This window comes from Cebus imitator, unplaced genomic scaffold (assembly GCF_001604975.1).
Source record: "Cebus imitator isolate Cc_AM_T3 unplaced genomic scaffold, Cebus_imitator-1.0 Scaffold306, whole genome shotgun sequence".
Taxonomy (NCBI): Eukaryota; Metazoa; Chordata; class Mammalia; order Primates; family Cebidae; genus Cebus; species Cebus imitator.
The window spans coordinates 369,900-382,916 of record NW_016107621.1 but is presented as its reverse complement, the minus strand read 5'-3'; the positions used below and the strand labels follow the sequence as shown (position 1 = coordinate 382,916).

The window sequence follows — 13,017 nt, the reverse complement described above, 5'->3', positions numbered from 1 at the left end:
GGGAGGGAAGGGAGGGGAGGGCAGGGAAGAGGGAAGAGAGGGAAGGAGCGAACAGGTGGACAGGTTCAATTACTAGCCCGAAATCAGACAATTTATTTAAGGGCCAAGACCAGGATGTAAATCAGGCAGCCTGACCCAGGATCGTTGTTTTTCCCCGCTTGATATGCTGCCACTACACAAGAAATGTCTAAATAAGGAAACCCCTGCAGATTGTTTGCTGAACACACAAATGAAAACTAGGGCAGGGGATTGTCAGGAAAGGCTTCTTGAAGGAGGTGGCACAAGATCTGACACTACAACAATGGGCAGGATATAGACAGACAAGATGGCAAGAGAAAGGAGAAGAATTCCACTGCGGTGAACGAGGGCTGCCACCCATCTTCTGGGTGTGTCATATGCCCCAGACAATGCTCATTCCTCCCACCCTCTGCCTCTATAGTCTTCCCTGGGCATTCTACATGCATTGCCAAGGCCCCCAGGCACCTACCACAGGTCACTTTGCCTTCGGAGGAAGGTCTGGCAGGCTCCGGCTGCTGCTGGGGTGCTGCTGGGGCCCCTCTCCGCCGCCGTCTGGCACCACCACTAGGCCGACCCCGACTCCGCCGCTGCCGCTTGGTTGGGGGGGAGCCTGAGGAGAAAAAAATGAGGCAAGCTGAGGACCAAGATGACAGCTAGAGTGCCCAGATAGATGCCTGGAAAAGAACTCAAGATGGTCTCAGTACTAAGCCCCTGAGTGAGCCCCACTGTCTCCCTTCCTCAGTGGCCCTGTCTGAAAGATGAAGAGTACCATACCTAGCATCATCTAAAAGGGCAGATAAGGACACCCCACCTGCTACAGCAGGCCCACTCCAGGTGTAACCCTAGAGAAATCCCTGTACACTTACACCAGGAGACAAACACAACAACCCCCACCAGGGTACGGTTAATCGTGATGAAAATCAGAGACAACATATACGGCAAGAAGAAACAGGAATACAGGGTGATCTCCAGGACAGACTGTTTAGGAAAATAAAGCAAGATATAAAATAAGTGTCTACAGTGTGCTATACTTTGAACAAAAAAGGAGGGAAAGAAAGATGATATGTATGTGCAAAATGAAACACTGAAAGAATAGACTAGAAATGAATGAACTCGGGATGGTGGGAGCCCAACAGTAGAAATGACATATCTAAAAATACCTTATTTTCATACTTGGTTTTTTTTTTGAGATGGATGGAGTTTTGCTCTTTGCCCAGGCTGAAGTACAATGGCATGACCTCAGCTCACTGCAACTCCCGCCTCCCGGGTTCAAGCAATTCTCCTGCCTCAGGATCCTGAGTAGCTAGGATTACCACCAGGACACCCAGCTAATTTTTTGTATTTTTAGTAGAGACGGGGTTTCACCATTTTGTCCAGGCTGGTCTTGAACTCCTGACCTCAGGTGATCCACCCCCAGCCCTTGGCCTCCCAAAGTTCTGCCATTACAGGCGTGAGGCACCAAGCCTGGACCCACACTTCAGTTTTGTCTTTTGACTCATGTAACTGATTTACACATTTAAAATGTTGTAGGGAAATAAAACATGAAATTAACACAAAGAGGCTGGACACACAGTGGTTGCCGCCTATAATTCTAGCACTTTGGAGGCAGCTGGATCACTTGAGATCAGGAGCTCGAGACCAGCCTGGCCAACATAGTAAAACCTCATCTCTGCTAAAAATACAAAAATCAGCTAGGAGTGATGGTGCCTGCCTGTAATCCCAGCTACTCGGGAAGCTGAGGCAGGAAAACCACTTGAATCCAGGAGGCAGAGGCTGCAGTGAGCCGAGATTGTGCCACTGAACTACAGCCTGAGCAACAGCATGAGACCGTCTCAAAAAAAAATTAAAATAAAAAACACAAACAGAAGAAAATGAACCTGGCCGGATGCTGTGGCTCATGTTTGTAATCCCAGCCTGCAGCCCAGGAGTTCAAGACCAAGCTGGAACCTGGGCAACATGGAAAAACCCTGTCTCCATTTTTTTTTTTTAAAAGGCCAGGCACAGTGGCTCACGCCTGTAATCCCAGCACGCTGAGAGGTCGAGGCGGGCAGATCATGAGCTCAAGAGATTGAGACCACCCTGGCCAACATGATGAAACCCTGTCTCTACTAAAAATACAAAAATTAGCTGGGCATAGTGGCAGGCGCCTGTAGTCCCAGCTATTTCGGAAGACTGAGGCAGAAGAATTGCTTGAACCCAGGAGGCAGAGGTTGCAGTGAGCTGAGATCGCACCACTGCACTCCAGTCTGGTGACACAGCAACACTGCCTTTCAAAAAAAGAAAAATTTAGGCCAGTCCTGGTGGCTCACGCCTGTAATCCAAGCACTCTGGATGCCAAGACGGGCAGATCACCTGAGGTCGGGAGTTCAATATCAGCCTGACCAACATGGTGAAACCCCGTCTTAAAAAAAAAAAAAAAAAAAAAAAAAAAAAAAAAAAAAAAAAAAAAAAAAAAAAAGACAAATTTAAAATTAGAAAAAAAAAAAATCAGCCAGGTGTGGTGGCATGTGCCTGTAGTTCCAGTTACTCACGAGGCTGAGGTGGGATGACTACTTGAGCCCAGGAGGTCTAGGCTGCAGTAAGCAGTGATTGCACAACTGGACTCCAGCCTAGGAAACAAAACCCCTCAGAAAAAAGAAACAAATAAGCCTGACTGTATACACAATTAGTAACATGAATACTCAGATAAAAGAATTATTTCAAGTAACTTGAAGAAAATTCTGACTGTAAAATCTCAATGGGATATGCTCAGAGAACAAGAACCACAAATAAAATCTGTTTCAATTACTAGATACAGTAAGTAGTTGTAGTGACTTTGTTATTTTGATGCTATTTCATTACTGTTGTAAAATAAATTATGCAAATCCACATCTCAATGTTATTAAAAGCAAAGACTTTCAGTATAAAAAATCTGGCTGGGGTCTGGCAGCGACTAATGCCTGTAATCCCAGCACTTTGGGAGGCCATGGTGGGCAGACCACCTGAAGTTGGGAGTTCAAGACCAGCCTGACCAACATGGAGAAACCCTGTCTCTACCAAAAATACAAAATGAGTTGGGCATGGTGGCACTACTAATTACAGCCTCCTGGGTAGTAATCCCAGCCACTCAAGAGACTGAGGCAGAAGAATCACTGAGGTTGCAGTGAGCCAAAACTGTGCCACTACACTCCAACCTAGGCAACAACAGCGAAACAGTCTCAAAAATAAATAAATAAAAATAAAAAAGTCTGGCTGGGAGTGGTGGCTCACGCCTATAATTCCAGCACTTTGGGAGGCCAAGGCAAGCAGGTTACCTGAGGTCAGGAGTTCAAGACCAACCTGGCCAACATGGTAAAACCCCATCCCTACTAAAAATACAAAGTTAGCCAGGGGTGGTGGTATATACCTGTAGTCCCAACTACTCGAGAGACTAAGGCGGGAGGATCGCGTGAACCTGGTAGACAGAGGTTGTAGTGAGCCAAGATCGCGCTACTGCACTCAAAAAAAAGTCTGGCCAGACACGGTGGCTTATGCCTATAATCCCAGCACTTTCTTTGGGAGGCCAAGACGGGTGGATCACCTGAGATCAGGAGTTCCAGACCAGCCTGGCCAACATGGCGAAACCCCATCTCTACTCAAAGTACAAAAATCAGTCGGGCGTGGTGGCGGGCGCCTGTAATCCCAGATACCAGCTACTCAGGAGGCTGAGGCAGGAGAATTGCTTGAACCCGCAAGGCAGAGGATGAAGTGAGCCAAGATCATGGCATTGCACTCCAGCCTGGGTAACAGAGCGAGACTTCGTCTCAAAAAAAAAAAAAAAAAAAAAAAAAGTGTAATGTTTTTGTTTCTTTGTTTAGAGTTGGGGTCTTGTTCTATTGTCCAAGCTGAAGTCCAATGGCATGCCACTACGCCCAGCTTTTTTATTTTTTCCGAGACAGGTTCTTGCTCTGTCACCCAGACTGGAGGGCAATGACGTGATCTCAGCTCACTGCAAGCTCCACTGCCTCGACTCAAGCAATCCTCCCACCTCAGCGTCCTGACTAGCTGAGACAACACACATACATCACCACGCCAGGCTAATTTTTTGTACTTTTTATAGAGACAGGGTTTTGCAATGCTGGCCTCAAACTCCTGGGCTGAAGCAATTCTCCTGCCTCAGCCTCCCAAAGCACTAGGATTACAGGCATGAGCCACCACACATGGCTTTAATGTTAATTTTAAATTTAAAATACTAACAGAAACTTTTTGAAAAGTAAAGTCTCTAGCACTGTTCACCGAAAGAACCTAGAAACATTACACACACTCAGCAGCCAGGTTTTGGTCTCTAAATACCACAACTACCTTGAAAAACAGCTGATTCTAAGGTGGGGAAGGGAAAGTTCAAAATGAGCCGAGGACATCTTGCAGTGCCACAAAGCAGGAAGCACCCAAAGAATGATATAAACACATGAAGAAGACACAAGAGGCTAGTCAACTGGAACTGAGGAAGAATGACTGACTGTAACAAGTCAATAAATAGTGAGTCTGTAGTGATACTCAAACTCAAAGGGGCACTAGGGGAATATCTCTTGAAAGAATTCCAGCTAACAGAGAAGGAAAAAACAAATTAGAAAAATCACTATTTTGCAAATACCAATATGATAACTGGTTCAGGCAGAGCTCACAGATGCAAAATCCACTGAGTAAATGGCTATTAGGGAACAGGACATGCCAAAGTACCACTCCACAGACTGCTTACTAGCCATAAGAACTAAATGTCCCTTCACAATGGACAAACAGGGCAGCTATCCCCTTAACCGAGTGATCAAACTTTCCCACACAGGAAAAGCCAGGCCTTACATGCCTGGGGATGTACTCCAATATGAACTAGATGGCAGCAACCAAAGACTATTCCTGTCAAAAACGTATAAACTGAATCTAAGCAAGTCTCGGACACGATTCCCATTTAACAAGAAATGTAAAGGAAACAGAGGCAAGTTAAATGACTCCATCAGGAAATAGACAGAGAAACAATCAGGACATTCTACAAAACAACCAGCCTGCGAGGGTTAATAAATCAATGTTACCGGGGGAAAAAAAGGTATAGGATGTAGAGGGAGTTCGGCAGGAGACTAAGGAGACATAACAACTGAATACATACCAACTCAACTATGAACAGATTCTGAACGGTCCCACAATCTGGGGATATTTTTAAATAAACCATTAGAATATCAGGGAATTCATGTTTATTTTCTTAGGTATGATAATGGTCATAAAGAGGTATAGGAGAATATCTTTATTCTCCATGGATGCCTAATTTAGGGGTAAAGCATCCTGATGTCTGTGATTTACTTGCAAAGGTTTCAACTAAAAAACGAGAATTACATACACACATAAAGCAAAAGTGGCAAAATCTTAAGAATTACTGAAACTAAGTAAATGTTTACTGTACTAATCTTTCAGCTTCTAAGTTTGAAATTTCACATAATAAAAAAATGAGAAGTGGGCAGGGCACAGTGGCTCATGCCTGTAATCCCAGTGCTTTGGGAGGCTGAGGTAGGTGGGTCTCTTGAGGCCAGGAGTTTAAGACCAGCCTGGTCAACATGGTGAAACTCCATCTCCACTAAAAATACAAAAAAATTAACTGGGCATGGTGGCATGCCCCTGTAGTTCTAGCTACTTGGGAGGCTGAGGCAGGAGAATTGCTTGAACCTGAGAGGTGGAGGTTGCATAGAGCCAAGATCACACCACCACACCCCAGACTGGGTGACAGAGTGAGACTCTTGCCTCAAAACAAACAAAGAGTGGCTGGGCATGATGACTTATGTCTGTAATCCAGCACTTTGGGAGGCTGAGATGGGAGGATCGCTTGAGGCCATGAGTTTAAGACCAGCCAGGTCAAAAACAGGGAGACCCTAACTCTATAAAGGATGAAAAAATTAGCCAGGCATGGTGACATGCACCTGCAGTCCAGCTCCTTGAGAGGCAGACGCGTGAGGATAGCTTTAGCCCAGGAGTTAGAAACTGCAGAGAGCTACGATTTCTCCACTGTCAGACCAAGCCCCTATCTTGGAAAAAACAGACCAAAAAAAAAAAAAAAAAAAAAAGAAACTGAGCCAGTGAGGAGAATAAGTTAATTGGGGCATGGCAATTAAAAGAAACCAATTAGACACTCAGCATGAATAAATCTCAGAAACATGTCTGGCAAAAATAGCCAAGTACAGAGTAATACACACAATGTGATACCATTTAAATGGAATATGAAACCATGTGCAACAAATTCTGTATGTTGCTTCAGAACAGAGTTTCTGTAGCCATGAAAACACACACACACACACACACAGTGAAAATAAGAATAACCCCTCAGGCCCCTTCCTTGATGGACACAGTTCATAAGGAAAAGAGGGGTGCTGCCATCACACCTACCCAGCTGGGCTTACCTGTCTCCCACTGACCCTGCTGAGAATTTGCAGAACTGCTTGACTGCCGACGGCGACGGCAGCTACCCTCTGTCCTCTTTGAAGAGCTGGAGGTGCCATAGCTATAGCGTTCTGGAGACACTGGAGGAAAAGAAGAATGGGAAGAAGCAGTCAGCCTCCTGGCCCTTATTCCCACCCCTGGAAGAATGCCTGCACCACAGGGTGCCTAAGTTCCCCAGAGGTCAAAGCCCAATATACCTACTCACTCTCCACCTCCAGCAGAGGTTGTTTCCTGAGACAGAGAACTCATCACCACTTTCGGCAATCTAACTCATGTCTACAGCAGCTCAAACTGTCAGCGTTATTCTGTCAAGGACAGGACCCCTGCAGTGGCCCTTGGCCTTTGAATCAACTGCCCCCAGCTCTCACCAAGCAGTAAGCAGCCTCTGTGCAGGTTCCCAAATCCATTCTTCTAGAGCCTGATCTTCAAACATACATATCCCAAAACACTGTCAGCTCTTCCCTACAGCTGTCTGTCTCCTGCTTACCTAAATCCTGTGGGCTAACTCTAGGCCAGGGAAGGCCATAATCTCCCCTACCCAAACTAGCCACTGCACCTTTAGTAACCCAGACAATGGTTCGAGAGTCTATGCATGCACAGGACAACTGGCAGCCTGAACCCCTCCCAGCTTCTCACCTCGAGACTGCTATCCTTCGGGGGCACTTCCTTCACAAGGATTAAGGACATCAACTCTGGGAACAAGCTGGCTGGGTTTGAAACCTGGCTCCCACACTTGCTATCTATGTTCTCTGCAAGCCCCTTCATGACATAACTTCTCACCTGCCTCTCTCCCCTAGCTTAGGTCCCCTCTGCTCCTGCCACACTGGCCTCTGATGATGCCAAACTCATTCCCACCTCAGGCCTTGGATGCTCCCTTGGGATTTTCTCCCCTAGGGCCTATGCATGGCTGGCAGGGCAACCTCAAGGCAAAGCCTCCCTTCACCTTGCTGCCCTCCTGACTCTCTCTATTCCATTACTTTTAGTCTTCCTACAACAGCATCTAAAAGTAAGTTCTCTGCCTTATTGTCTCATTGCCCCATTAAACTTCATGGAACAAACACCTTGTCAGCCCCATCATCCTGTATTCCCTAGGCCCAGCAAACAGGATTGTTATTATATATGCAAACTGCTTAACTTCTCTGAACTTGGTATCTTCCCAGTTCCGGAGAAGACAGTAACAAGACTTCCTTGTGGGATTACTGGGAGGCTATATGGTACTAGTTTACATGAAGGGCTTACAGCTGTGCCTGGCAGGAAACAAGCCCTCCGTAAACAGGAGCCATAATCATCATCACTGATGTGGCCAAATTCCACTAGCTCACCCCTCCCAAAGCCAGGCTTCCTCCCTCTTGTGTTTCTCACTGATATTGTGGGAAGAGGGAGGAGTGGAATGGGACGTAAGCTGCCTGATATGGCACTGTCCATATCAGAGCACCAGGGAGACCCAGCGGGAGCCAGGCCCTCTCCTCCCAGGAAGTGTGACACCCTCCCATTCAACCGTACCTGGCCGGCGCCGCTTGCGCGCCAGGTGCGGCAGCAGGTCGTGGCGGGCCAGCACGCGCAGGAGTTGCCCCAGCAGCCGCAGATTGCTCTCGTCGCACTGCCCGCGGCGCTCCAGCTCTAGCAGGAGCTCTAGGCCGCTGCGGGCCCGGGCTAACCCGCCGGCGGCGCCAGGGGCCTCGTCCAGCAGAAAAGCCAGGAGCTCCAGCTCGCACTCGGTCAGTTGCCCGCCCACCACCTCGAACATACGGTGAAGCGACAGCATCCCGTAGTAGTCCAGGCACTCATCCTCCTCCCAGCACGGGGCCGGGGTCGACCCGGATAGCGCCATTCCCGGGGGAGGGAGGCGGAACAAGCTCAGAACCCGGCCTAGAACCCACACAGCGAGGAGGGGGCAGTGGTCAGCGACGCGGAGGCCCGAACCCCACACCGCCAGCGCGTCTCCCCCGCCCCGTCGCGCCGGGCAGGGCCGCACCCGCACCCCCAACCGCCTCGGCCTCCCCCTCCCCCAGGAGGGAATGGCCCCGCCAGAGGTCCCCTAGGAACAGATCGGGACGCCAGAGCCCGCTTGGCTTCTGCCCCCTCACCGTGGTACGTTCCAAGCTCTCCTCCGGCCCCGACAAGCCTCGGGGCCCACCCTGGGGCTCCCTGCCGACTGCCCCTGACTCTGGATAGGACTGACCAGACGAGCCGCTTGGCTCCGTGCAGTGGTACCGTCCGATGAGTCCACCGGCTCTACGCAAGTGGTACCGCCCGAAAGTGACCCTCTGCCCCCTACACGGAGGAGCGACCCAGGAAGTCACTTTGCTCCACACAGGTGGTACCGTCCGAACCCGACACCCTCGCCCTGCAAGGGCGGCCCCGCCGGCTCCCCAGCGCCCAGGTGGTTCTATCTACCCGCCACCAATCACCATTAGGCCTCTCTGAATCCTCACCAGAGTCTGGCGTCCAGTGACTCCTGGGCGACGGCTGCAGCCACTTGTTTTGGATCTTTCTGGCACCTTCTCTATTATTACGCCTGCGTCACCTCGCCCCGCCTCCTTCCCCCAACTCGCGCAGGTGCGAACGCCACGCCCCTTAAGCGCATGCGCAGAACGGGGCCCCCAAGCCCCGCCCCCAATCGAGGCGTCTTGGCTCACGGGTGCTGCGCTTGCGCAGAGCGAGAGCGCGTAGCTTCGAGGGCTGTATCTGATACCCGATTCCAAGCACCTACCTAATGCCCGTGACTCAAGCCACCGGGGCCCTGTAGCACCACGTCACGAGTAGTTGGAACTATCCATCCCATGGACTACAGCCCCCTCCTGATCACAACCTAGACGCCCACCTCACCACTGCCCCTACTTGCCCGTGGCAAACGAACACAAGCACTATACATTCTCGGCTCCCAGTAACTCCCAGGCCTTATATGATCTGGTCCTGGGCACTCTCCATTAGATTGTCCCTCACTTCTAGTGACAAGAAGGAATCTACATCTCACCTATGCTGTCTCATGATCCCAACTGGAAATCCCCTCCCCATCCCAATCTATAAGTCCCTTCCCCTGATAGAGACCAGAACTCCCTAATGTCACCTTCAGGACCGATACCTCCTCCCAATCCTTCCAAGCCGCAACAGAACCTTCCTTTCCGACTGTGGACATCTCGATGGCGTCCGTCACAATCCCCATCACAGTCAGACGTCTCCACCCAGAGCCAAAAACGGCCCCTCTGTAACCTCTCCCAATCTCTGTCTAACGGGGTCGCCAAGATATCCGTTCCCTAACTTGCAACAACTACAGAGGATCTTCCGAGGAATCAGCGTCTAGGCTGTGGTGTATCTGCGTCTCCTCACTGTGGGGCCTTGGGTGTGATGGCCACCCCGCTCCCCGCTTAGGTGATTCAAGGTCAGGGCCTGCCCTTGCTTGAGACCAGCACCCTCCCTGGACCGGTTCCCATGCCCAGAATTAACTCCTCTTGGGAGTCGGGAGACCTGGGTTCTGCCTAGCACTGGCCCAATACTGACTCTGCTTGAGCCGCAGCAGCGAATTCAAAAGACTCGGAAAGCTCACATCTGTAATCTCAGCACTGTGGGAGGCCGAGATGGGCAGATCACACGAGGCCAGGAGTTCTAGACCAGCCTGGCCAACAAGGAGAAACCCTGTCTCTACTTAGCCGGGCGTGGTGGCACGCGCCCGTAATCCCAACTACTTCGGAGGCTGAGGCAAGAGAATCGCTTAAACCAGGGAGATGGAGGTTGCAGTGAGCAGAGATCGCGCCATTGCACTCCAGCCTGGGCGAAAGGGCGAGATTCTGTCTCAAAAAGCAAACATAACCCCCAAAAAATCTCTTCCCCTCTCTGGGCCTCAGTTTTCCTACTTGTGAAACAAATGGATGGCAATGGTAAGCTACGGAAGCATAGTCCTGGGCTAAACTCACAAGGGCCACCCGGTAAGTGACTATCATTAAATCAAACGAAGAGTAGGAAGAATAGGAAAGCAATTTAACAAACTGTGAAGGAATCTGTCTTGCTAGGTGAGTTGTAGTGGGCACCTACGGTGTATGAGCGCTGTGCATGTGTGATATCCAATCCCCTTTGAAGTGGCTGTGACTCAAGCCCACTTCACACCGATAAAACTTGAGGCCCGGGGAGGAGAATTTCCAAGTGTCTCGGGCTCCAAAACTGTATTCTCAGAAATGCTCAGTCTTTTCAGCTTTGAAATGACACCTCTGTCAAGGTCTCCCGCCGCTCAGCTCACTTCATGGGCCCAACGCTCACCAAAGGTTGTCCACATCTCTTTATTGAACTTTCAGACACTTAGCCGGGCGACCCAGAGAACTGCGCAGGCGCGTCTCCGCGCCCTGAGCCCCGCCCACAGGGCGCAGTTGTGTGCGTGGATAACTCCGGAGCCCCACCTGAGTGGCAATACGCAGGCGCAAGGTCGCGTGCCCTGCGCTGCGGGCTCTGATTGGCCTCCACGGATAAGGGCACCGCCCAATGGGAGGTGTGGATAGTGAGGGGTCCCACTCGCCTGGAGCGGAGGGTCTGTGTCAAGAGCTGCAGGGGCTGCAGGAGATAAGAGAAACGGGTGAGGGCGCCGCGGGGCGGGACAGGGAAGAGAGAGCTGGGCGGACGGAGAGGGCGGAAGGAAAACTAAGGGGTCTGCGGGTGTCTAAGAGCCGTGGGGCCTGCGCTAGAGCAGGAGCGGCGCGGGCTGGAAGGAGAGCGTTCCTTCCTGTGTGCCCTCGGGCTCCTTTAGTGTGCGGGAGCCTACGCTGGAACTCGCCCACCGCCCACTGCTGGGAGCTCTCACCCTGCGGAGGAGATGAGTCTGGTAGGAGAAAAGCGTTGTGAAGCGGGAAAGTCGAATTCCCAGGTCCCTGCTGGGTTCCTTTCTGGAAAGACTTCATGTTAGCTACTGTGTGAAAAATCCCCAATCCTTCCCCGAGTAGTTCACAGTTCAAGAATGGCAAAAAGAATCTTAGACAAGGAAAGGGCAAATTTCAAGTCTCCCGGGCCACCTCGTAGACATTTATTGGGTACCTGCTTTGTGCGAGCTTTGCAGTAGGCATTGGGCCTCGCCCTAACAGAGTTTTCTCTTGGAAGTGGAGCTGTAATCAAGGAAATATGGAACTCTCGGGTCCCTGTTTGCCTGCTTCCAGGAAGATCCTTTATGGAATGGCTGTTGTGTGCAGGGGCCTGGCAACTCAAAAATTAGGAAGGGGATTAGAATAGTAGATAAGGAAAGTTTAGCTCCTGGTCCTCTAGTGAATAATTTACTCAAGGAGTATTCATTGGGCATTAACTGAGAGCAGGGCCCTATACTGGGCTGTGTATTTTGGGAATTCACAGTCTAATGAGAGAGTTGGTCTGGTAGAATGGTAGAAATGGACTGTGCACAGGGGGACAGTTCTACTCAGGGTCGGCCAGGCACGGTGACTTACACCTGTAATTCCAGCGCCTTGGGAGGCCTAGGTGGAAGGATTGCTTGAGCCCAGAAGTTCAAGACCAGCCTGGGGGCTGGGCGCGGTGGCCCACGCCTGTAATCCCAGCACTTTCAGACGGATCATGGGGTCAAGAGATCGAGACCTATCTGGACCACAGCAGAAAAAAAAAAGAAAAGAAAGAGATCGAGACCATCCTGGCCAACACGGTGAAAACCCCGTCTCTACTAAAAAAATACAAAAATTAGCTGGGCGTGGTAGCACGTGCCTGTAGTCCCAGCTACTGGGGAGGCTGAGGCAGGAGAATCACTTGAATCTGGGAGGTGGAGGTTGCAGTGAGGGAAATCGCACCCAAAAAAAAAAAAAAAAAAAAGACCAGTTGGGCAACATAGGGAGACCTTCTGTCTACAAATAATTTAAAAATTAGCCAGGGACAGGGTGTGGTGGCATACTCCTTTAATCCCAGCACTTTGGGAGGCCACGGGGGGTGGATCTTTTGAGGTCAGGAGTTTAAGGCCAGCCTGGGCAACATGGTGAAACCCCATCTCTACTAAAAATATAAAAATTAGCCAGGTGTGGTGGTGAATGCCTCTAGTTCCAGCTACTCAGGAGACTGAGCTGGGAAAATTGCTTGAACCCAGGAGGCAGAACTCCAGCTGGGGCGGGAGAGTAAGACTCCATCTCAGAAAAAGTAAAATAAAATAAATTAAAATAAACTTTTGCCAGGCATGGCGGCAGATACTTCTGGTCCCAGTTACTCAAGAGGCTGAGGCAGGAGGATCTCCTGAGTCCAGAAGGTGGAGGCTGCAGTGAGCCAAGATCGCACCATTGCAGTACAGCCTGGGCAACAGAATGAGACTCTGTCTCAAAAAGAAGAAAAAGCCTGGGCTCAGTAGCTCATGCCTGTAATCCCAGCACTTTGGAAGACTGAGGCGGGCAGATCACCTCAGGTCGGGAGTTTGAGACCAGCCTGACCAACTATGGAGAAATCCCATCTGTACTAAAAATACAAAATTAGCCAGATGAGGTGGCTCCTGCCTGTAATCCTAGCTACTCGGGAGGCCGAGACAGGAGAATCGCTTGAATCTGGGAGGCAGAGGTTGCAGTGAGCTGAGATTGCTCCATTGCACTCCAGCCTGGG

General features: G+C 50.3%; 2 protein-coding genes across 6 annotated transcripts in view; one reads left to right on the top strand and one right to left on the bottom strand.

Annotated features, from left to right (window-relative positions):
* DEDD2 (death effector domain containing 2) overlaps positions 1-9,710 on the bottom strand; it is a 21,992-nt gene extending 12,282 nt beyond the window's left edge. Inside the window, exons 1-4 of one of the 4 annotated variants that reach the window (XM_017503148.2) lie at positions 9,527-9,710; positions 7,960-8,325; positions 6,417-6,536; positions 488-628 (exon numbers count right to left, since the gene is read on the bottom strand). In XM_017503148.2, the coding sequence (XP_017358637.1) occupies positions 488-628; positions 6,417-6,536; positions 7,960-8,287 (589 nt within the window). In that variant the 5' untranslated portion in view covers positions 8,288-8,325; positions 9,527-9,710. Of the gene's footprint in view, positions 1-487; positions 629-6,416; positions 6,537-7,959; positions 8,326-8,543; positions 8,833-8,853; positions 9,430-9,526 lie in introns of those variants that run through there. The other 3 variants (XM_017503149.2, XM_017503147.2, XM_037729433.1) reach the window with 3 other exon arrangements.
* Positions 9,711-10,907: 1,197 nt separating this feature from the next.
* The window catches only part of ZNF526 (zinc finger protein 526), a 6,769-nt gene continuing 4,659 nt past the window's right edge, over positions 10,908-13,017 (top strand). Inside the window, exon 1 of one of the 2 annotated variants that reach the window (XM_017503108.1) lies at positions 10,908-11,020. Coding sequence is in view for 1 of the 2 variants with exons in the window: in XM_017503107.2 (XP_017358596.1) it covers positions 10,930-11,020 (91 nt within the window). In the remaining variant the exon portion in view is untranslated. The remainder of the gene's footprint in view (positions 11,021-13,017) is intronic. The other variant, XM_017503107.2, reaches the window with a different exon arrangement.